This window comes from Vidua chalybeata, chromosome 6 (genome assembly GCF_026979565.1).
Source record: "Vidua chalybeata isolate OUT-0048 chromosome 6, bVidCha1 merged haplotype, whole genome shotgun sequence".
Classification (NCBI taxonomy): Eukaryota; Metazoa; Chordata; class Aves; order Passeriformes; family Viduidae; genus Vidua; species Vidua chalybeata.
The window spans coordinates 38,100,676-38,126,057 of NC_071535.1; the positions used below are offsets into that span (position 1 = coordinate 38,100,676).

The 25,382-nt window shown below is 39.3% G+C and overlaps 1 protein-coding gene and 1 long non-coding RNA gene across 4 annotated transcripts; one reads left to right on the top strand and one right to left on the bottom strand.

Annotated features, from left to right (window-relative positions):
• Positions 1–44: 44 nt before the first annotated feature.
• On the top strand, positions 45–8,333 carry LOC128790256 (uncharacterized). 3 transcript variants are annotated; one of them, XR_008431677.1, is made up of 4 exons: positions 45–468; positions 1,382–1,451; positions 3,119–3,297; positions 5,259–5,344. It is a non-coding gene; the product is annotated as an uncharacterized LOC128790256 (long non-coding RNA). The 3 variants fall into 3 exon arrangements; XR_008431678.1 differs by lacking the exon at positions 5,259–5,344 and adding an exon at positions 8,086–8,333 and having other exon boundaries at positions 1,382–3,297; XR_008431676.1 differs by having other exon boundaries at positions 1,382–3,297.
• On the bottom strand, positions 1,217–15,925 carry LOC128789480 (embryonic protein UVS.2-like). Its single transcript, XM_053945504.1, has 11 exons — positions 15,857–15,925; positions 15,668–15,692; positions 14,711–14,848; positions 13,334–13,451; positions 12,595–12,773; positions 8,905–8,986; positions 7,880–8,007; positions 6,046–6,161; positions 5,418–5,643; positions 4,192–4,310; positions 1,217–3,638 (listed from the first exon to the last, which is right to left on the bottom strand). Exons 1-11 carry the CDS (start codon positions 15,923–15,925, stop codon positions 3,408–3,410), a joined length of 1,431 nt encoding a protein of 476 aa, XP_053801479.1. The 3' UTR covers positions 1,217–3,407.
• Between the last annotated feature and the right edge of the window lie 9,457 nt (positions 15,926–25,382).

Here is a 25,382-nt window from a genome sequence, read left to right on the forward strand (position 1 = left end):
TCATTGTCTTTGCTATTGAGCTGCTCAGTGGGAAAACAGGAACAGGAGACTTCAATCTTGATGTCACAGTGCGACCTACCGATTGACAGGTGGAATTTGGAGTGCAGCTCTTGAAGAGAAACCTTTCAAGCAGCAACCCAAGGGATCCTTGCCATCCCTGGAGCAGCGGCAGCAGAGGTGCGCGGGGTACCCGCCAGGGAAACGGAGCCTCCCTGCCCAGAAAGGCCTCGGCTGCGGCGCCGCATGGAGCGGAGCCGTGGCCAGGCCGGCACGGAGATGTCTCTCTCGCACCTGTCTGCAGAAGCAGCGCCACACGGCCCGGGCCCGCTCCCGCTCCCACTCCCCGCCCGTGTCCGCCAGAGGGGGCCCGGACCCCGCGGTTCTCCGGCTCCTGAGGCGAAGGCCATTTGGCAACAGAGCAGCAGCTTTCCCTTAATTTCTGTTTTTTGACCGCGGATGTTTCCCATGGTAAAGCGAACTCGATTATAAAATCCTATGTGACGACTTAGCCTATAAGGTTTTCAAGTTCTGTTTGAAGTGCAGGAGAGATTAAATGGGCTTTGGATTGTGGGTCTTCTTGCCAAACTCAGTTTTGCACAGTAAGTTGTACATTCTCTGTCCTACATAGTTACAGCTACTCTGCTCTGGGCAGCTCCCACCTGGAGTGCTGCATCCGGGTCTGAAGTCCTCAGCACAGAGAAGACAAGGACCTTGTCTTCTGGATGATGGAGCACATCCATAAGAGGGCCACAAAGACGATTAGGAAGCTGGAGCACCTATCCTATGAGGACATGCTGAGGGAGTCGGGTTGAGTTGAGTCAAGAGATGAGAGGGCTCTGGGGAGACCTTATTGCAGCCTTTCATACTTATAGGGGGCTTATATGAGATGGGAACAAGAATTCTAGCAGGGCCTGTTGTTAAAGGACAAGGGACAATGGTTTTGAACTAAAGTAGGGCTGATTTAGACTAGCTATAAGGAAAAAAGTTTTTATGTGTGTGGGTGGTGAGACACTGCAACAGGTTGCCCAGAGAGGTGGTGGATGCCCCACCTCTGGAAACATTCAAAGTCAGGTTGGATGGGGCTCTGAGCAACTTGGTCTAGTTGAAGATGACTGCTTATTGCAGGGTTTTGGACTAGGTGACCTTTATGTGTGTCCCTTTCAACCCAAACTATTCTATGATTCAATAACCGGGGTTGTAGTCATGCAAGCAAGTGTCATCTCAACCACAGTTATTTATTTATGCAAGGGAAATGTATTTTAAATTAAACACAAAAATAGACCTATGAGTAGTACATTTTTGTGTGCTTCTGTAATGCTTTAATCCAGGCTGTTTTTCTCCTGCAGCAATAATTGACAGATCTCTGTTCTGGTTCGTACAGACTACAAAAGCATAGCACTCAAAGGCTCTGATTTGCCTCCCAGGCAGGAACCAGGACAGTCTCAAAGCAGGTAAAAAATGAATACGTGGGCACAAACACTCTTACTTCTTCCACACACAGAGGCCTGTGGAAGTGAGTCTCTCTTTAAAATCATCTGGTATTTTATGCAATTAAGGTAATACTTGTTTGTGTCATGAGTTATGTACATCTGTTGGAATGTATATATTCCTCACTGCTAGATACCTCTGTATTTTATGGTTAAATCCTTACATTTTGGATTTCAATAGTGTGTTAAGTGAGTGCTGAACTTCAATATTAGAACTTCTGAAAATCCTCCTGTATGTGGTATATTGCTTTTGAAATATGCTGTTGCTTGTTTACCCACCAAGTGTGGGTAAACATCTAAAACATTGCATGTCTGTAGAGCTCCACATCAGACCAAGGGAAGGGAATCTAAAGTAATATTCAAGTTACAAAGCTGTTCAGCACTGTCTGTTTAAAACAGGGACCTGTTCAACTTTGTTACATAATGAGAGTTGTCATGGGGTTGTTACTTTTGCACCTCCATCAAAGTCCTCAGATTCAAGGAGAAGAATTAGCATTTTTACAGTCTGAAGTTGAGCTTAAAAATAGAAGTAGAGTTTAATTTTCTGTCATGCTGATGAAATGGTTACATTCTCCAAAATTATGCCAATCTAAATCGTGAGCCAAATTAAATGAAGGAATGCTTTTTATAGCCAGAAGATTGGAGCTTGTAAGAAATACAAATATTTGTTGCCTGCTGTGCTTGCACTTTCCCACCATGATGCAAGAAAGCTCTAAACCCCGATGTCCACAACTTATCAATTATCATTCTTCACTGGGTGAAAATTAAGCAGTGCTTAAAAAGCAAAACATTATAGATCTTAAACCCCTCCCCCCAGCTACTACAAAGTCATCATAATTAATTTTTTTTTGGTTGCACCAGGAAAGCAAATTGGCAATTTCTACATGTTCTTCTTCACAAAGATATAATTTCAGCAAAATCTTTTATTATTAATTATGTTTTTGCATCTTCCAGTTTGGCATTAGCATTTAATTCTGAATACATCAAGATAAAGTGTTAGGTGTTTACAGTGGTGATTTCTTTCTCCACTCCAGCCATCTCTTTAGAGGAGGAGGATTTCTCTCTACAGACAAGGCACTTCACACCTAAAATGCTCTTCAAAGAGAACATTCAATGGTCTTTGCATTAGGTCTTCAGGCCTCAATGCATTTTAAAAAACTATTTTGGTAACACCTTATGGACAATTTCAATACCTGACTCAGGCCACAGCAAAGTGACAACAGCAGGTGCTTCATTCCATTCCCTCTCCCTCGCTGCTTGTTTCTGCCACTCTTAACTTCAGTTTCTTTAGTTAAATCTGTTCCCTGACCTGGTTCATCTCACAGAGGAGTAGTGAAAATCTTTAAGGTGAGGTACTCTATGTCATATTGTTCTATGACACCACTTGTTCTGTGTCAAGTGGTCATTTCCAGGCTAAGTTCTGGTGCCTATATGAACTGTGTAAGTGATCTTGGCTTCAAAATGTAAATAAACGTGTCTGAAGATTTTTCTGTATGCATGCCGAAATGCACATTTAGGTTGGGTAATAGCATTTGCCAGAATACAGGTTAAAGTTGCTGAATAGACATGTTCTGAAATTTTTATGGGCACAGTTTCTACCACTAGAAGTTCTTGAAAATCTGCTTACATAGTTTCAGCTCTGCTATTGTGTTTGGCCATGCAACACCAGCAATGAGAATACTACAACAAAAAGCATATGGTCTTAGACAGAAGCATCCCGTGAGAAGGAACATTTCTGTCCTTGATTCACCATGGAAATTACACCACTGTAGATGTAAGACTACGAGGTCAAACTTCATGCTTGTTAAAGGTATCAGGCTACATATTTTTTTTTCTGAAATTGATGGCATCTTCACTTTTACCTGTGGCTAGCTGGACTCTTACTCTCATTCTGTTTTTCAAACCCTGTCTGTATTATACTTACCTAGCAAATGTATAACTCATCACAAATCCAGGCAACTCCCACACTAAGTCACTGTGGAATTCAACCAGCACGAAGTTCCCAGTGGAAGTAAAGTCTGCAACCTTCTCTGTCCCACAATAAGGGCCAACTGCAGGTGACATAGGGCGGCTTCCATCATGTATGAGCAAGTAGTCATAGAGGCATCTGTCACTATGTTCCAGCTCAAAGGACAACATTTTGAGAGATATCTGGAGAAAATACAACCAAAACACTTTGTTTCCAGGTTGCAGCCTTTTCTCTTACCCATTTTTTAACAACAACAAATACTCTCAACTCATTGTGTGCAGGCACCATTTTTTTATTCTGTGTGTGCACCACATCCTGATTCCATATGGCAATGCAAATTAGTAGCAAATTATTTACTTAATTCATCAGTATTTGGATTGGAAGGAGAAGCAAGAGACAAGATTGATCTTCTATGCTTCACATTCTTTCCTCTAGAGAAATATAAAAACAGCACCTGGGTGATGTTTCAATTTTCCAGTGGGAGCTCTTACCTAGGGATTATTTTGAACAAAGCCTTGAGGTACAGGCTAGATTCATGAGTTCACTTGCACATGTAAAAGTTTTCACATGCTGAGCACCTCAAACACCAAGATCCAGCATAAATTCTTAAAATGATTTTTTACTGTGAGGATATCTGCTGAAAACATGACGTAACAGCTCTTATTCTTCAAGGGAAACAGAGGTTTCACCAGAGAACAGTGATGAAACCCACAAATGAATTCATCTGTGCCTTACCTTGTATCCTACTGGAGAAGTGATGACCCAGAAACATGCTCGGTTTTTGGGGTATTTATTGGGGTAGTTTGGAGAGGTGATGACTCCCTTTGAGTCTTTAAAAGTGGCTCCACAATTCACTGAAGAGTAAAGGAGAAAACCAGATATCTTATCAAGAGTGTTTTGTCAGTAGAAATGAGCTTGCTTACACCCTATTGTATTATTTCTTTAAGCCAAGAAAAAATGTGCTACCATGAAAATCTACTGCTGAAGTACTTTATTTCTTCACTTAGTATTTGTATCAGCAGCTGTAGTGAAGGAACTAGAAATGTCTGATAAATATCTGATAAATAGTCTTTGGAGGACAGGGAACATCTGCATCTAAAGCTGTATCTGACTTTCCAATTAACTGTTACCATATTAGTGTAGCATTCTGATGGCACTGACTGCCCTTCGGAAAAAAATCAGCTCAAGTATTCAAGATTGCATTATCAAGCTAGATCTAGTGCTTTCTAGAAATTACTCCATTGAATAAAGCAAAAAGAGTAAAAATAACACTTTTCTAAGACTTCTTTGATTTATGCTCTAAAGAAGCTTGGATTTTCAGTTGAAATAAGGCAACTTTGGGCTACTGCCTTCTTGCTGAAAGCATGACACAGCACAACAGAATTTGGTCTGGCAGTCCAGAATGCATTTATGTGTTTGCAAAAAAGACACACCTCACACAATTACAGGAAGCACAGTGTTTTGTGTAAATAACAAAAGCTTTTAATTCAGAAGGTGTAAGGTACCCAAGGTCAGTACCTCTGCTGCTGCATAAAATCCCACAAAATTTTGAATAATGTCTTGGCCAGATACTGGCTTTGCATCTCATTGGTTGAGGTCTCTTGTTGATTCTGCAGTCTTTGTGTTCTTTGGCTGTACTGCTCCTATTAATTTAAGTCACTGCATTGTTTTTATTTAAAGACATTGTTCTGGAGATATGAAGAAGCCTAACAGAGGCTTTCAGAAGAATGTGAGTGAGCTCTCAGGAAAACTAACATGACACCCATGTGACATCCCATTTTCTGTTTCCTCTGAACCTTTAGACACATCATTGCCTGGCCTTCTGCATTTCCAGTTGCTGTGAAAGTGTGAAGAATGACAACAAAAAAGACCTACTCTGTAGTGTATAATAAAAGTTTTCAGTTCTTCTGTACAAATACTACTAATGCTCTTCTCCAAGTTTTGTAAAGGAGTGTTCATACCCCTGTTGTAGGAGGCTCTGAATCCTGTGGCTGTAATGCTCTCATCGCTTGCAAACTCTACCAGCATTGTGGATCCAGATGCCACTAAGGAGGGCAGTGGACCCTTCCCACAGTACTTGTCCAGCAAGACAGGGGAGCTCTTGCTGTTCCCATTGTAAATTTTTATATAGTCGGAAGAACAGTCTGAGGAGCGTTGGAGATCAAAAGCCTCAAACTGCAGGAAAATCTGGAGAAGCAAAAAAGCAAAAGTTGGGTCTAATGTTATATGCAGGGAAAGTCTCGAACCTTCATATTCATTTTACTATCCATGTATTAGAGAAACCTTACTGTCTATATAAAAAGAGCACAGAATTTCATCTAGCTGTCCTATTACTGAGATCCCAGAGACTGATGTTTCACTACTGCTTGTCTTTGAAAAGCTATCCTATCGAAACTGGATAAAAATTTAGTGAAATAATCCCTCTAATAGTCTTAGTTCTTATGAAAATTGTTGAGACTTTCATTTACTGCATAACAAATAAATGTCTTGATCCATGAACTGACTCCCAGGAGTTACTCATGGTAATGGAATAATGCTGTGTAGCCTGGATACTGTGCTTGAAACCTTTCTCTTCTTAATAAAAATTACCTTGCTTCGACGGATGCGGATCAACCACAGACAGTTGCTATTGTTCGGGTATGGGGATGGGTAATTGACAGAGGAGAATGAGCCTTTGGGTTTAGGCAACACAGAGCTACAGCAATCTGAAGGGAAGAACCAAACAGCGTTGAAGAGAATGAAAACTGCACAAAAATATTCCCATAATGCCTGACAAGTCTCTCCAACCATTTTCAGTAGTCAAGCTTGTATAAATTAATTATAATGCTTCCAACTGTATTGCTTTCCCTGGTGTAAAAATTATTGAAAACCTGGAAGTGATATAAAGGTAGTTAAAGTACTTGCCTGTTTCAGCTACTAATGTTTTTTTAAAGACAATAGGGCTTTGTTCACATATATTAGTTTACTATAAAAGGCCTGGATCTTTCATGAACTCCCTTAATTTCAACCACAGAAGTACTTTCAATGACAGCAGTACATAAGTTTCTATTAGCAACTGTGTGTATTCATAAGTGTGTGGAAAAATCAAGTTTGAAAACAAGATTTTGTCAAAGCAAAGAGAGGTAGTCACTGAGGGAAAAAGGTAACAGAGAGCACTGAAGTCATCCTACAGACCTAGTGACTGATATACAAAGTCTGATCTCATCTATCTTTTGTTTTTCCACATCTTCATTTTTTTGCATTTTATGCAACTCCCCAGATTACAAAATATGAATATATTAGATCTGCTCATAGGAATTTTTGACATTTTTCTCTTGCTTCTTACTTTTCCTGAGACAACCAGACTTTTTATGGGTTTTTTAGTCCCTAAGTTTTTCTCTCTTTTTAAAATTTAGTGCTTTTCTTCCAAAACATACAGATCTAATTATGAAATTGCATAGTAATGGTATTGAAGTGTGATTCATTCCCAGCCCCACTGTCGAGAATAAATATCACTAAATACTTGTTATCACTATCTTTGAGACACATAAATTGTAAAGTTGTCTCATCTGCAGTTGTGAATTTGGAGGAACCACTCTCAGCAATGATTTCTGTACCTAACAATTCAACTGAAGGAATGCTGATTCCTTCTAAATTCTAATTATTTAACTAAGTTCTAACACAAGAGTAGAATTTAGTACACTAATATTTAGGTCTTGTTAATGCTTCTTGCTGCTTTGGTGGAAACTAATTGAATAACATCTCAGAAAAGTTAAATACCATATAAATCAATTAGCCTTTGTCCTGGGAGTTAAAGCAAAACCCATGGAGCGCAGGAGCATGATGTTATACCTGTTTTGTGCATCTTGGCTGAAGAGTTCCTGTTTACAGAGGAATGTTAGGTATTTCTAGACTTTAAGATACCACAGGGATGAGTTGAGAAATGGATGTGGCAAGAAAATAGGCATCGATACAAAATGCCTATGGTTTTCTCCCCGAAGGGCTTCTGATCAGGCTGAACGGCACCCATGCTTACAGCCCTGCAGATATTTTGTAATTAAGAGAAATCACAAATCTGCTGGCACTACTGATGCATATGACTCTAAGCTATACTCATGGCTGAGGAGAGCTTACATGCTTTGCTACCTTCAGAGCTTTCCTGAAATGAGAATTTCACAGAGGTAGCAACCATGAGTTCTCTGATGGATTTTGCTTATCTCAAAGAGCAGGGATTAGGTGAGGATAACTCAAAATGAGAGTGAATTATTGAAAGTAAATTGTCCTTTCCAAGAAGGCAGCAGTTTGGCACAGGGACAGTTCAGTTTCCTGTTGTAGGGTGAAAGAGATGTAGTGAAGGGACTGTGGGCCACATTCCTTTGGGGGATGTCTGTCAGTGCCTACAGACATCAGCTGTATTCATATGCCTACTATCTACAGCACTTACTGCACTTGTAGAGCTTGTTGATTTTAGCTACATCCAAGTTACTCAGCCCTTCTCTCTGTCCAATAGGTATAGATGGGTCAGGAACTGGAACAATAGTTGGTTTTCCTGGTGTGCTGGAGAAATCATACCTGTAGAAATAAGGAAATCACATTTCTAGATTGCTTTTCATGGACAGAAGGTTCTCTAACTGCATTATCATTTCTCAGGTACCATGTCAACAGAATTTTAATGAAAATGGACAAGAAGTTTCTCAGAGACCCAGTACCCTTCCCTGAAGAGGACCAGCATGGCAGATATTTGGTGTTCAGCAGGTGAAAGCAAGCAAGCAGAAAAAGCTGCTCTGTCCTGAGTGAAAAGGCCACTAATGTCCAGCAAATCCCACCTTCTTGGTTCCTGAGGCAGAGGAGCAGAAATAGTTCTGTCTCAGTTACTAATTGCCTATTTGCTATCTGCAATTTCCTGCCTTCTGCTAGTCTAGTTTTATTTAATGGCTTTGTTCAGAAATTGTTACTTGCTTGTGGAAATAAAGGAGAAGGTACATTATACAAGCTTGTACATTATGGACTAAAATGCAGCCTTAGACAGTGTTCCCAGATTAACAGAAGGCAGCATACAACATCTCAATAATATAAAAAAATTCCATCTTTCTTGCCTCTACACTTGAATGTTGTTGTCTATGATCAGCTGTTATACATTTATGAAATAATTTAAACTTCAGAACTGCTTTAGATCAGTGGTTCAGTAGAATTAGACTTTGGGCCACAGCCCTGTCAAAGGCCTTTAGCAAGAGGCGAGAGTATATTGGAAGAAAGATGTCCTATGTTTCGTTGCTATCCATATCAACTCTTGTTTTCCAGGAATCCTGCTGACAAAGGAAGTATGCTCACCCTTAATTATGTCCATGCACTCAAATGAACAGCAAAAGTCACTCCCTGCACAGAGCAACTTCTTCCTAGATCTTCTTCCTAGCAGAAGATCTGAAAGCTGTTTGCTCCTTTGAAAGGATATTTCTGCAAACAACTTACGCGCCATAGTGCATCACTGAAGAGTAGTCATAGGGAAGGCCCAGGTTTTTTGAATTCATTTTTCCAAAGTTCCCTTGTTCACCTGTAAGGTGGAAAAGCAGCATTTCAGTCAGAACAATTATTACTGCTCTAATAGTACACTACCTGCTGTCATAATCCGGAGAGTAACATAGGATACTAATATGTGTTCTAATGAGATCTTGGATCTCTCAAAACCACCAGAGATTTTTGAAATCCATGAGAACCCATTTTTACAGTCTAGTAGGTTTCAGAATATAAAGTCAATCAAATAAGTTTTGATATAATCAATGAATACATTCTATTCTTCAAGCAAAAGTATTCCTCTCTCCATCTTCATTGGTGTGTCTCCCAATACCTTTCAGTGCCATTATCTTGCATACTATAAGCATCCAACCTATGTCCCCAAAGCTGCATCCATACCTTGAGAGGGAAATCTGGCTGACTACCTAGATGAAAAATTAGGAGCTATGCATGGGTGATGTCATGCTGAGCTCTAATGCCAGAAAAGAATGGAACATATTTTCCCTGCTACTTGTCCCTGAGCCCATGCTACCAGACATGTTCTGGCTTTGTCTCTGATCAGACCCATCAGCAGTGACTAGAGTGAAGTGATATAACTCATATGAAGTAGAAAAACAAATTCTGTCAGAACAGCTGCTGAGCATTTCATCACTTTTCATCAGCCTTAAAAAGCCAATATGAGATAAGGTGTTACACTGATACAGGGCTGGAGTCCAAGGACAGAGACTGGATTTCATGTCACCTAGCTTTATTTCTTCAAGTTAGGCACTGAAGCAATTCCTCAAGGCTTCTAGGATAGTCAGAGGAAAGGGAAAGAAAGAGAGACACAGTTGGAGGGAGGTTCATGTGAAGAAGGCACTTGTTTTTCTCACTGACTGGAGATCATGAGTATGAATTACATGCTGTGTCTCTTCTCCATGGTGAGACAGGCAAACAAGCACTGTCAGAGCAGGGAGCTGAATGCAGCCAGCCTGGCATTAAGAGTAAAGCCCTAGCCACTGAACATTCCTTTCCAGTTCTGTACCTTCATTATTATAACTACAGATGTGGTTTGTAAACCACAGACCATCTGGATAAGAGTTTGGAGTTGGACATCCTTGAGATCTACACAACTCAACTGGCAGGCTTCCAACGAAAGCAAATCTCAGCCAGTAATGTCCTTCAGCACTGGTCCTGGGCTGAGGGCTAAGAGATGCAAAAAGAAGATTTGAAATCCCAACTAATAGAAAATTTGGGGATTAACATGAATTTGGAGCTTTCCATAGCTGTAAAACTCAGTTAAGGCTTAAACTGTTTCTCAACAGCATTGGCCTTCCTGACTCTGTTTTAATTTCAGTCCTTATCTGCTATACTAACCTCAGAAAGAATTATCAGCAATTGTGCAGCTTTTTTTGAGGTGATGAACAGACAACACAGTTCAAACATGGTGGAACACTGAAGCATATGACTACTGTTTGGCACAGAAGTGCTCTGCTGAATTAGTTTGCTAGATAAAGAAAAAGTGACAGCATCCTAGCTGGACTGAGGTGCTGCCAGCAAACTACTACCTACCTCATCACATGCCAAAGAGATCTGGCTGTCTAGACCTGCACATGTTTGGAGACTTACCCCATCTTTTCCACTCTCAAAAAAGGAAAAAAAAAAATCTACCTCTGCCAGAATGTAAGTGCAATGACTCAGAAGAGCTGAAAAGGAAACTATGGCTGAAGACTCTGAATGTCTTTTTTTTCCCAAAAATGTAGGAAAAACAAGCTGAGTTTCAAGTAGCTAAGTGGACAGCAGCTGATCAGGCTGCATTTTGTCAAAACAAAGAAGTAGGATGGTTTCCAAGGTAAATTGCTGGATAAAAACAAAACCCAGAAAACATTCACAATATGAAAGTTCTAGCAGGAGAAAAACAGCTTGTGTGAGAGAGCTGAGATGCTGGAAAAGGTCTTGAGGTCTAGTTCTGCACCACCAAAGTCAGCAGGATCTCTGCCATCAGCAGCATTAACAGCAGCAAGTTGTAACATTACAGTCCTTATGAACATAACTCTTTCTCCATTTCCTTTTCCCCGCATCTCTTTGCAATTTTTCCCTACAGTGCTTGAGCTGCACACTCTGCATTCCAACTCCCTTGCCACACCAATCATCTCATTCTCCACCCATGGCGAACACGCAAAACGCTGATGATACACCTCATCTCCTTTGGCATAGCCTTGTCTTCTTTACCTCTTCCCCCTCATTCATCATTTCATGATACTGTGCTTGAATCAGAGCTTAGTTACATCTGTATCCTTCAGGAATTATGACATCTGAACCTGTGGAGTCCCCTTTGCAAAACTACTGTAAGACTACGTGTGTTTAGTGTATATAACTTCATGTTTTCAACTTCTCTTTCCTAGCACATCCTTTGCTGACATTTCAAACATGGCACAACCTTGTCGTACAATGGCAAACAACTCACAGCAAAATTACACCTTAACACTGGAGCTGAAACCTCAATAAAGAACAACACAAATGGAATTTACTTAGGATATCATGGGAATAGCTGAAGAAAGTTTGGAGAGCAGTGTGTTAGGAATTTGCAATAAAAACAATCAAGTTCCATCTGGAGAAAAAGATGGATATATTTTTAGCTGTGCATGATACTGTGTAGTTGAGTATCTTATTTGTTGAAGAGACTTAATAGAATTTGGTATTCAATTGTCTGGCCTCATTTACTATTATTTTCTATAATGAATGAAATAGATTATTGTATTTTTACAATTGTTATGGATTACTCAGCTCTCTAAATAGCTGTCAGACAAGTGATGACCTGCATACTTTCTTCTGATATTTTCCTTCTATGTACCACTTTCTCCCTTTCCCTTGGATCTCTTGCCATTCTCTCTACCCTTTCCTTCCCAGAGCCTGGAGCTCTTGTATATGATGAGCCCATGTTCCCAGCACACAGATCATGGGCACGTGCCCAAACAATTAATTCTGCATTCTTTTCCATAAAGAGTCTCCACTTGTTTTTCCTCAACAGAGTTACCACTCCTGATTGCTTCCCATGGCTCCTTCTTTTCGTGTGTATATGATACTGTTCACGAGGAGGAAATAATTGCAGTCTTTCTTCTCACATCAAGCCAGGTCCCAGAATTTTGGAAATGCTAATGGTTGTGTGTGTTTCCAGTGCCTCCACATTGAGTCCCTTGTTCATATACATTTTTGGATATGTGCATTTCACTCACTGCCAAGATGCCTACTGGCTGCCTTCCCCTATTTCCATGGCTTTCCTGGGATAGAACTGTTGTGTGATTCCCCAACATGATCTTGAATGTCACACGTCACCCCCCTCAGTTAAGGGTCCCATAGTCTCGCCTCCTGGCCAAGTCATTGCAACAATATTTTGTAATCCTCGTGATCCTGGTATTTTGGAGTCTGGGCTCAAGATGGCAATCAAAATAATCAAAATTTTAGGCTGCATCTTTCACAGTGCCATAGGTGAAACCACAGAAATTCCCTTAATACAAACACTGAGCAAGAAATTCCATCACACTGAATGTGCTGCTGCTGCAATTCAGCCAACATTAATCATGGTTCTTATTTGCATTGTTGTTCACAGGAGAAAGGTTCTCCTTTAACTGTAAGTATATATTTTCTCTTAAGATTTAGTGGACATACCTGCCACTATGTGTTCCCACATAATCTTGACAAACCTGTCCCGATCACTCCGTGCCTGTTCATGGATGAAACCCAGTGCGTGGTTCATTTCATGCTGAATTGCTCCTTTATCCATGCAACCGTTTTTCACCAGGCCTACTGCTTGACGTCCTCCAATCTTTCCAAAGTAAGACCAGCAGCTAAGAATAAGCAATCAATAACCAAAAGGACTACATATAGCAAATACAAATATATAGATGTATTGATTATGTTACCCAGGTTCTCTAGATATGCAGCCACAGCAGGGGACATGCAAATAGTCACTGGCATGAAATATCTACACTTCTGAAAGCTGCCAAATGACACTGTGGGAGGGAAATAAAGCCTTTGTGATGAGGATGGCAATTTTTAAACCAGTAAACTGGCTGTATCAAACTAAGGCAAAGCAGTATAAAGTGTTAAGCAAAACCTGAAACAATTTTACTTATTTAAATTTTTACAGCAATTAAGGAAAATTTCTTATTTTTAATTACACCCCATTATCTTTAAATCCACACACACATTTATTCCTGCAGCCTATTAGCTGATGTAACTACCAGTATATCTAAAGAAAAATGAAAAATTACACCTTTTCTCTAAATCTTTACTGCTAGTGTGGAAAAAAAAAAAAAAAACTAAAACAATTACTTAAATCCAAAACCAGAAAAAAAATCAAAAATACTTTTTGAGTGCTGCCACTCTCAGGAGACAAGGAGCTTACCTCTGCCCTCGTTCAACATAAACATAGTCTGTTTCTGTAGTGCGATTTACAAATTGCACACAGGTCAGCGTGGAGATCTCTTGCAAAGCATCAGCAATCCAAGACCTCTCTGTTATTGCTTGAAAGAGAAGAGGGGCAGGAGAAATCTTTCGTGGTTAATCAAAAACAAAGGTGCATAGATGGGGTGCCTTCCTTAAAAATTTCACAGCACTCATTAGCTGTTTATCATATAAGTATAGTAAAAAAAGGGCACCAAACATTCAGAGATCTTCAAACTGATTGGACTTTTATGGGGAAGTATAGCAATTACAGCTATCCCATACGCATATTATTTAGGAGACAGCTGATGGAAAGCAAAAGATTGGCATTGTTCCTTCCATTAGGCAGAATGATGAAATGAGGCAGTTTCAGATACAAATAGTTGCATTAAAGTATCCCAAATGAGCCAGCTGATTGTAGATAAGTACCAAAACCCTATTTTGTTTACCAGAAAGAACAAATGCCTGCCACAGCCCCCTTGGAATCACCTGAGACAGCCATGGCTCTGAAGATCACCGTGTTTCTATTCAAATACCAAATAAAGATCAGAGTGTTCATCTACATATTGGCCTAATTTGGCTTCCTCAGTTATGAATCATCTACAACTGATGTGTATCTCAATTTCCTAATATTTAAACTTTGGAAGAGGCAGATCGAGGGAATAACCCTCACCTATCCACAAAAGTATATACTGCAGTTCTGGAGGCACATGGGCAGAGAAGCAGCCCAAGAGACTGAGCTTTCCTCAGTTCCTTTTATTTCCATGCTAATTTCTCTCAAGCAAAGATCTTTGAAGAAGGGTCTGTATGGAATTCACTCCTGCAGCTTTTTGCACAGGACAGAGCTATTGACTGACTAGAGGGAATCAACAAAGGAAAAATATCTCCAAGGACTTTTGCTCCATTTTTGCCCCTACAGAGGTTCTAGTGTGGAAATATTTCTATGAGAGATTTAAAAGAAAATTATAGCATTAAAAAACATGTTCCTTGTGGTAATTTTGACAAAAATACATTCATAATGGGAACAAATTATGCCTCTTCTAATGTACTTGCTAAATATCAAAGTACATTGTAGCTAACAGCTAAATATTTCAAGCTAATATTTGAAATTACAATTAATTACCTGACTATTGGCCCAAGTAACCACATATTTTATTGTGATTTGTTTGGAGTCTTAGCCAAACTTCCATGGGGCTAACAGGATAGAGAAAGATGTGTCAATAAATTCTCACTTGTGCAAAGGTTGCTTTTGGTGCATGCCATAGAAACATAAAGTAACAGGGAGTTAGGGACTGGAAAATCAAGGCTAACTTTAGAGCATCCATTTGCATGCACTCACAGAAATCAGAAGAGATGTTAACTGGAACCTTGACCAGTCCATCTTGTGACTTGGGCCATAAACAACTCTCACAGTTAATTGCACTGCGTCGCCCTCTTCTCAACAGGATGTCTCCTTCATACACAGCTATTTCACTACCTGGCAGGTGCAGAAAGTAAAGAACATACAAGGCACTGAGAAGGCAAATACATGTGCAGAAAGGGAGATGAGATACATTAACCAAGATTTTGCATCTTTGGAAATTTCTTTCACTGAAGTTCATTTCCTAATAATGTGAGGAAAAATTAGTATGCTAAGATTGGTTAGATTTGCCTTGCTTCCTGTGTAGAAAAGTTTAGTATTAATATAAATGTCATAGTGCAGCTGTAATCAAAGTTGTGACTAAATAAACTTCAGCTTAAGAAGCTTTGGGAGCTAATTGTTATAAGTCATTGTTCTCTTCATTAGAGCTTGTGGAATTAAAGAAAAATCATATCTGACCTCTGTAAAAATAGGATTAATCATACAAAATAAATTACTATTTTTATAATGCATATGGAATATATGCAAGTTATTAATGCCCAAGTTAACTGTGAATTTGACATAAGACAATGGACATGCTCCTCAGTTCTGACTCTAAAGTACTGGGAATACATTTCTCACACACAAAAGCTATCTGTTATTAGGCAAAAAAATTACAGAAATCTTGGGTATAGCAGACAGGAAAGTACCATATATCACATAAGATTGAAAACAAAATGAAAAATACTCTGATTTGCTACATATGGAAAAGAACATTTCATGTAGCAATTGTTCAATAATTCTTCATAATTTCTTTATCACAACAGCATAAAAAACCACAATGAATGTGACTTTAAAACACATTTGAGTTCTGTGAATTGCTTTCCACTGATGGTGGAAAAAAAAAAACACAACAAAACCTGTAGTTATTTATATAATAATTACAATCAAACTCACCTAAGTCATTCTTTCTTGTAGCTATCTGGAAAAAAAATAGTACATATATTTTAGTACATGCTCATTTCCATAACAGAATACTTCTATCAAGTAGATTCACAGCAGTAAGAGTTTCTAATTAATTTTAAGATAGAGAAACTCAGCAGCAGCAGCAATGTAAATTCTCAACATCTCAGAGCAGGGACACACCTGGACGGGTTTACTTAGTGCAAAGCTACAGAGAAATGCTAAATTAGTTGGCAGAAGAAAGTACTTCATCTTCAAATTTCCAAGATGAACTTCTCTGCTCTGCAGCTCAGTCTCAAAATTGTGGTTAGTTTACTTGGGGCAAGTTTTATGGGAAAGCTGCTGCTGTTGTTAACAAGCGTAACAAAATTAGATAACAAGAAGTATTTTCACAAAACAAACAAGCTGCAGGACCTCTCAAGAGAATTTCCAGGCTCTCATTTCTTATTTATCTTTAGAAAACAGAGGAAGTGGAGCAATAGGAAAGAAAATCAGTAACCTTTAAGTGACTCATCTTTAATTCTAAGAAGAAGCCATGAGCTGCTGCAGGTCCCCTCACTGCTGACCAAGGGACAGGATATCCGGCTGCAGACTGTTTATAGCCAAACTCCATCTCAAGGAACTCTTTGATCCATCCACACTGACTACCTGTAATAGTAACTCCTCAGCTTGCTGCCAGGAGACACCCTGCTCTGCAGAGACATCTACCTGCCTGTCCCCTCTGTGCACAGCTCCCAGCCAAGCATTTCTGGCCAGGAGCACTCAAAATCTGTTGGAGTCAGAGATGAATCTGATTGTTGACAGAAATTGTTTTTTCAACATGGTACCTTGCAATATCATCATTGCTGACAGAAATTGTGTGTCTTTCTGGAGTCTGCAAATACATAAAACCACCAGGTCACAGAGTTTTGGCTTCCCAGCTTCTGGGAAGCCCTCCTTTCTTTGATGTCCATGAATGGAAACAAGACTAGAAAAGCAGGCTGAATCCTAGAAAACTCACACTGTAAGAGTAAGACAATGAATTAGAATATTCATGCTAAAGCCACATGAACATCACTATAGGCAGGCAGATCGAGTTTTCTTCTCCCAGCTTCAGTCCCTGCACAAATACTGAGGAGCTGTAGAAAATCATAAAGATTTACTGTATCAGATCTTTAAGAAACAAGCAAGAAAACTTTTGACATTTTCTACAAAGACAGTATTTTGAGGAACCTGTGTGGTTCACAGCAAATCAAGATGGCAAGTGCCTTTCCAGAGAGATATATGGGCTGGTCCTTTGTTTTTAAGGAGTACTTTGCTAGGAAAATTTTAGCTGATATTATGTAAAGCTTTGCTACAAGTATTTTAATTTTACCCTACTAATAGTTTGCTCTTCAACTTTCTAAAACAGTCCACATTTCTGTGACTTCCAATATTTATCTGCATTTAGCATTTCCATGTTGAAAAATAATGAGGTGCAGATAAAAAGGGCCCTTTTTTCTTTGGCTGATCAGAGGATGAAGTTCAGAAGTCCTCATTAGTTTGTTATATCATTAACCAGAGGCCCTGCAGTACAGTTCCAAGCAACCTCTGTGTGTATTCAAGATCAGGCTCAAAAAAGAGACAGAAGAAGTCACAGGAGCATATTTCTGCTGGTACACATCACAAAATGACACAAAAGAGGAGAGAGCAGAAGTTATTAGGCAATAAAAGCAAGAGAACAAGACCAGATCACTTTGGAGAGCTTGCAGCTGGGTCACTCCAGGTGTGCAGCAAACAGGGATGGGAGAGCCCTTTGAAGTTCTGCCATACAGTTTTGCATATTCATTTCATGGGAAAAAAAAAAAAAAAAAAAAAAAAAAACCAAACTCAAATACTCAAATCAAGAGATTTATCCCATGGTTTAATTAGTTTTCCTGACTGCCAGAAACAACTGGGTATTTTTCAAGGCTAATTTATAGACCAAGGTCTTGTAGCACCTGATAACACATTATCAGGAGTTGTCTCATAGATGCAAATTTCCTTTTTGATGCTGCTTGTCTACATTATCTGCTTTGATATTCTACCAGAATACTCTTCAGGTCTTGGCTTCATTATCTATCCAAATAATTTGACAACACAGCTCTAACTTGCTTTACTTCTCCCATATGCCTTTTCTTACATTGTATTTGAGAGTTCTCATTCTTAGCCACACTGTCCTTGATCTGCCACATATTTTATCACTGCTATTTTTAATTTTAATTTTAATATTATTTATTATTAATATTAATATTAATATATATTAATATTTAATATTATTTATTTTTAATTTTAATATTATGTTTATCACATTTTTGGGGATGCTTACTTAGTTTCACCTTTATTCCATGATAGAGAATGGACACTTCTTTAACCATGTGATCCAAATTGCTCTTGGCAAAGCATTAAATGACAAAGTTAGAAAAAACAAACACCTGAAGGTGTTTAAGTAGAAGGTTTTTCCCTAGTTCTGTATCAGTAACAGGTATCATCACAAGCATTAAGTATAGCATGTCCCATGTTTTTTTCCATAATGAGAAAGTACAGAGGCATTTTCCCTGGCTATGGCATTAGAGTGAATGAATCTATGAAGGGTTCCCTTCCACTGAAGGGAAACAAAATTCAGGAGGGTGAATGGCCATGTGATTGTCTAAGCATCCAGTGGAATATCACATTAAATCTCAGTTCCTCAGCTATTCACTCAAAAGTTATGCAGGCAATTTCTAGTGAACAAACAGTTGGTATAACTCAACTGTGTGTTCACCTTAGGAAGCTTATTACCTTTGAGAAGGAATCACAGATATCTCTACATGTTTAAAGAGGCCAACTGTCCTTACTACATTAAAAATCCCAATTTTTAAAATAACAGTTATAGAAAGCATTGCACTTACTACATGACAATTCTTTTTAAGGCTGTTTTGAGCAACTCTGCATTTAGCGAGAAGTCAGGTTCTGAGGAAGAGCATTTTAAAATAACTTTGTAGCCACTAAATGAAGCTATTATACTACATTATAACAGGCTGGAAAGAGTTAAACAATAAAAACATACACAAAAATTCATTTGTGTTTAAAATTATAATATTTTAGAGTTAACTGCTTACAGATATTGTGTCTTTAAGGATGCTAGGATTAGTGAAAGCATGCAATTCATGCCTCATTAACTGATTGAGAGAAGAAAATGATCTTTCCTGCTTTTGAGTTGTCAGTCAGATAATCAGTTTAGAATAATTAAATCACTGACCTTGATCAAGTGCAAAAGTGCTTTGGCTTTTGCAGAAAAGGTCAAAATCACAAAAATAAGATTTAAATCTGGTCCTTTACTTTGTCCCGGTTACCAGGCAGCAAAAGCCAACCTTTCATAGAAAAGGTTTTGAGCAAAGCATATACTTGATACAAAAAAACTTTGAATGCTAGTTTTAATATAATCAGTCAATTGAGGTGCATGTTACAGCATTTTATTCCACTGGATATATTGACATATTTCCACATTTTGGGTATGTTTTTATTTAAAAGAAATATTTATTCTTTAAAAGAAAAAAAATCACCAGTGTCAATACTGAACTATGTTGAAATCAGTTTAAAACCAACATGTTTCAACAAACTCTGTTCCTCCCAGACCTCCTGCAGCAGTGTGATCTCTGCTGTTTTACCACCACTTATCCTTTATCTTTCCAGTGCTAGAATGCGGATTTCTCTCTCTTGGGGTTCCTATAGGTCAGGGTGACCCCAAGAGAGATCGTAAAGAGTCTTTGCTTCCCTAGCCCGAATACAGCCGAAGAAGAAATCTGGAATGCATCCAGTTGCTTTTTCAAGGTTGTTTATTTCTTCTTATCTGTAATAGTTTCTCTCTGACCTGCCAAGGTCCGGCTAGTACAGAAGCCATGGCAGTCTGCCCTGAGCTCCGGGCGTCTCCCAACTTATATACTCAAAATTACGTGTACCACGTTTACAGTTCCCATACCAATACCTAAAATCTATGCTGGACAGTGTGTCCCTATCCTAAACCAATAGAAAAGTGTCACTATCACACTGAGACATGGTGGACAAGAAGAAGGAAGAAAAGGCTAGGGCATGGCCAGATTCCTCCATCTTGTACCCCTGAATTACATTCTAAAAACCCCCAAAATTCTACTTTTCCATCCTGTGTCAATTCCCCTATTACACTACTTGAACCCTTTTGGCTTGTAATTCCTCATCCAGAGTTGGCAGTTTTCCACAGGGTAAAAATCGAAGGCACAGATGTTTTTGACTTCTTGCCAGGGTCTCGAGACAGCCAGAGCGGCCAGAAGGATGTTCTGGACTCCGACACCAGAATGATACCATAATGCCAGAAAGGAGAGGTGCAAGTCCAAAGACCTTGCACTGGAGATAACTCCAGGGGTCAGTGAGCCTTAACCCCAGATGATGCCTTGAGACAGGAATCAGCTGAAGCATTTACAGCACAGTTGGTTTTCTCTGATTTGCAGTAGCTGTAGGCTGAAGAGAACTTTACTATAGCTTTTTAACTTGATGCATGGGGAAAGTTGGGTTCCTGGAGACAAGCCACAAAAGTTGGTTTCAGTATTTGAGTATTAGGTACCCAAGGACTGAGCCAGATGGGATTGGCTGGTCTAGAGCTTCCCTGGTTCTGATAAAATCTGGTCTGAAACCAGTGTCCAACTGCAAACATCACACTAAAGCATTGTTTTATGTTCAGACAGAAGTCCTGATTTAATGCTGCTCTCTAGTGGTTTGCCATTTGTGCAACTGACACACATTTCCAGAAACAGTCAGGAATGCCCTGGTGATGACCACTCAGAGCCTGTTTGCTCCTTTGATCCCTGTTTCAGCAGGGATCACTAACTGCTTCCTGCAGAAAATGCTTACAGGCATGAAGAATCTGTCCTGTAAGCTGTGCTGAGAAGTGATGCATCAGTTTTAGCCTGAACCATCTCAAAACTTTGGTTTAGCTTCTGCAGGTCGTGGCTGCAGTGCACACATCCTCCAGACACTGACAGATTATACATACAAATGCCACAATGTGTTTCTGAGGTGCTGTGATGGCCCATTAGGAAAATGGGACATTTAACTGCACCATTTTCTCTAAGATTCTCAAATCTCAAGATTTGTTTTATTGATGAGTCCTCCTAGGAGCTTTTACTGCAGAAATCAAATAATCCTCCTACTCTGTTCTAGCTCAACTTTAACTACACAGCATAATTCATTACCCCTTTCCTGATTTGCCTTGAAAGAGAACCAAGACAAATGGGCCAGAAGGGAACAGCCTGAAAAGGGCTACTCTATAAGGGGGGCTCCCCAGAAGAGCACAGCCTGTTTGATGTGAATTGCATCCAGAAGCTGAAGGCAGAGACATGACTAAAGACAAGGACACAGCATAGAACCAAGGTCCAGGAAAGAGAGCAAGACTAGGCCAAAGATACAGTATGGAAGAAATGCAATTGCTCACCCTGGATCCTTTTTAAAGTTTGATTGCACTTTCCTGTAGCTCTGGCCCTGTGGTGACTTAAGCAGTGCTTACTGAGCTCACTCAGCAGCCAAGCAGTTTCATATGTTCAGCTGCCTCTGAACTCCTGGGTGAGCATCATCTGCTCCTAGTAAGTTGTTACTATTTACTGCACTGATTTGTGCTAAAACCCTTTCTTGTCAGCAGTGATATTTTCTCTGAGACATTCTTCTGAAACGTGAGATTTCCTCAGATCAACTCCTGTAAGGAATGTTTTATCAGGAACATCCCTGTTCTGCTCTGTAGCACATCAACCTAAGGGATGGACAGCTTTGTTGCAGTAAACATATCTTCTCCTTTACTACTTGCTTATCCACTGATTCCATCAAGTTTGATTGATTATTGTTGTTTTTTTTTTGAATTCTCATTTAACCCATGTTATATGATGCCATTTGTCAGAATATACACTGCTTTTTATTTTCACTATTCAGATCTTCCATTCTTTATTTCTGCTGCTTCCTGTGTCTAAGCATGATTGTTTCATTTTTACAATGTCTAGTACACATCTTATTTCCATTTCAGATAATGATATTTTCTTGCCATTTTCAAATTTTTATTCTTTTAGTTGCTCCTTTTGTCTAACTTCTTTGCTTTTGGGGTTCATATTTTAAAGGTTCATATTACAAGTGTGCATTTTTCAGGTCTTTCTCTGCAACTAGAATTTGGACTTTATAAAAACACAGAAACATATATACATGTACATGCATTTCCACAGCAGCTTTCAGGGTAAGAAAGAAAAATGGTTTTATATACAAGAGATTATTTTCAGATGAAATTTCTTGCTAGATAAGCATTGAGCACCCGGGAGAAAGCAAACATTTCTTTCATAAATCTGTCAGGCTGATACTTCAGAAATCAAATAGGTTCCGTTTCTCTGAATATTTGTAGGGACAGCACACGTTTTGGGACTACACTGCTAAGCTAAGAAAGGTCAAAAAAATGTACAAGTGGATAATAATGTTCAGAATTTTCTTGGCATGTCTCATTGAAATTATCATGAAACTATATCAAAATATTACACTGAAAAATGAGGTGAGTAGCTGCATTTCATCAGTAAGGAAATTCAGATGCTGACTCATGGAAAAGCATGTCCAGGATGTCTCAGTAGTAGAATGAGAACAGAGTCCCATATCCTCACTCTCTATGTGGATTGCTACACATTCCTGACAAGCAATATCTGGCAAAGGAACAGAGCCTCCATTTTTCCAGCATTCTCTTGTAAGCACTTACAAATCATCTGGGTGCTATTATTTCATTTCTACACAGAAATTAAGGTCAAACCTGAAACAGGGAAATCTGAGAACCTGCTGTAGACTCTTAGTGCTGGTTGATATTTAAGTAAGATATTTTAGATGCCTATGTTCTGCTAGGAAAAAAAATGAAATTCTGTTGGTCACTGTCTTTCTCCTGGAGATTAAAAGGAGCTAGAACTACTATATAAGGGTACATTGCTGTCTCTGTCAGCTGAAGAACCAGATACCTCATGAACAGTAAAATTAAACCAAGGAAAGAAGGAAGAGAAAAATATGGTGACAGAATCTGAGTCTGTTGTATCTGAACCTGTGCTTTTTGACAGCTGTGGGATTGCCACAGCATTTTATGCAGTTCTGCTATGCAAACATAGCACTTTCCCTGCTGCAGTGGAGAAGTGACACCTTTAGCATTTTGCTTTTTAAATAGCTCATATATTTTTCAACAGTTACTAGAAGCCATATAACTTGCCTGTGCTTTTATCTCCAGGGCAATGCTGGTATCCTGTCTCCATGGTAGCTCTACAATAGGCAAACTGAGGTCAGTTTTTTTCCTTTTAGAGCTATGATTATCAAGGCACAGCCCATTAGTGGAGAATAGCATGAAGGAGATGGAAGTTCCCTTTCATGGCAGTAATGGTCCCACCACATTTCAACAGGCTCAGGGAAAGGATTAACTGTACATGCTAATCCCTGTATGCAGGCATAAAAGCATAAGTGCATAAACGCAGAAACAGAGTTTTGCATAGGGGCAGTGTCTCTTGCAAACACCTAAGCAAACAAACACTAACAAATATTTGCTCTGCAAGGGGTTTCTTAAGGGTGTATAAAATCTGTAACAAGCATTTAAACAGTCTGTGCAAAATACTTCTTGTGTGGTTTTGTGGTGAAGCCAAGGTATGAATCTCCCTCCCCACCCCCTCCAATCCACGGCTGTGAGTTGGGTCGGTCTGAGATGGAACTGGATTCCTGTCAAAATGATGGTTATGTATTATATCGTCAGCTCTGAAGCATTGTTGTCACCCACTTTGTGTGCAACTCCAATTAAATATTCAGAAATACATGAGAGTGGATCCTTTGATTAATGTACTGCCAGGCATTTTTTTTAATATGTGTGCCCCCATCATTCCTGTTCATATAGCATCCCCTATGCAAGGTTTAAGTAATGGTAAATTACTCCCTTTCATGCAGCTTTTGCTTCAAGTAATTATCTGAGAGTCTCTGTTCTTACTAAAGTGAGACCAGTGCCTGCAGAATGACAGACAGTCCTCTGGAGTTCATTTATCATCTGAACACTGGGACTTGCTCTAACCCTAATCTATGAGAAGAGAGTCAGTCACCTGTGGCAGCTTGCAATATCTGTATTGACTGTAAACTCCAAAACCTACACGTGGCTTGCATATTACACTAAATAGGGAACCCTGTTCTTTGTTTAATACTAGTCATTCTGGGATCACATATATTTGGTTTGAAGTGTTCAACACTCTAGACACCATTCTAGGTGCTGACATCTGCCCTAGATTGACATGATAGGCAGCTTGAATACAGACTTGCCTCTGTGGATGCTGTCTGGGGGATTTTTAGAAATTTTTTTTTGCCTAGTGATTGGGCTTCCCCATCAATATTAAAGTGTATTGTCAGCTGCTCTTGGTGGAAACCTGTTTTGAGCAGAAGCTGTTGAATGTGGGTAGTTTTAAAAGCACAGTGTGCCTGTGTGAGAAGTGAAGCATCTCTGGCAGTTACTGTGTCAATGTGGTGACACTGACTGTCATTTTATTTTTTGCTATAGATTCCCAGGTAGGTGGTCCCTGCCTGTCTTATGCCAGTTCAACAACACTGTCACTATTCCAGAGGGTGTCTTGGAACATTAATATGGATCTAATGCAAGGCAGTAGATGCTTTGTGGATCAGTGGTCCGGTTGGAAAGATGACCTGGGAGAGGGAGTAAGAGGGTAGGACGGAGACAGTTGGCTAAAGCTGCAGTGGACAAGCAGATCTGGACTTAGTTATAGCCCAAAGTACACCTGTAGATCTTAGGAAAGTTCACACAGTGCCCAGCAGAGAAACAAGGCACTGATGATAATCTCTCATCTATAAAAGAACAGGGGAAAGGAAAACTCCACCTACTCAAAAGGAACACAGAAACTCAGCAAAAGGTTAACCAAGTAAATATTTCATTACGTCTTAACACTCTGAGGTACAATTTATGTTGGAATAAAAGTCTATCTCGGTTCAGTGCCACTAGTATTCTTTCTGGACCACAGATTCTAGGCAGCTAGTTGATTTTTCATCCCTGTTGTCAACATTGACATGAAACTTTACCCTGGAGAGGGGAGATCACACAATGGATGATAAATTCATTAGAGGATGTTGGCCAGAAGCACAGATTAGAGGAAACACCATAACTCTGCAAGCATTATCATGTCAGTGTCTCCTTTCTGTAAAAGAATTTAATGTCTGTGCAGGTGGAAAAAAAATACTTAAACTGGTCAAAAATACCCTGTAAAGAGAAGTCATACAAATTTTACTGTTCATGATAGGGGTGAATTATTATCAAGAGCCTTGTTCTGACATCCTGAGAAAAAATCACTGATGATTCCAAATGTCAGCAGAATCTACTAGCTGTCTGTACAATTCCAAGTCTTTGGCATGAGTTCAAAGTAAAAATTAATCTGAAAATTCCTGAAATCTGTGAAGCCCGTATGTGAATCCAGTTATGTATCCTGGCATTTTGGCAGAAACAGTTTTCTATTGCAAGACTTTGAAACCTACATAAAAATTAAACTGCCTTCATGCTCTGTAACTAAAGGCATATGAAATATTGCAGCTTTGTTTAAGTGAAGCCAAAAGTTCAAACTTGCTTATTTAAGTTTTTTTTCCCTCATTAAAATTATCAAAATCTGGTTTTATTGCCAAACACATGGCTTTTGATGAAATGCAGCCTTCATTCACTTTTTAG

Coding starts and splice junctions, on each gene's coding strand:
- LOC128789480 (XM_053945504.1), bottom strand. CDS start 15,925: ATGAAGTACTTTCTTCTGCCAACTAATTTAGCATTTCTCTGTAGCTTT. Junction 14,849..15,667: donor TACAAGAAAGAATGACTTAG/GTGAGTTTGATT, acceptor TGCACCTGCCAG/GTAGTGAAATAGCTGTGTAT. Junction 12,774..13,333: donor TATGTTGAACGAGGGCAGAG/GTAAGCTCCTTG, acceptor GCTTATTCTTAG/CTGCTGGTCTTACTTTGGAA.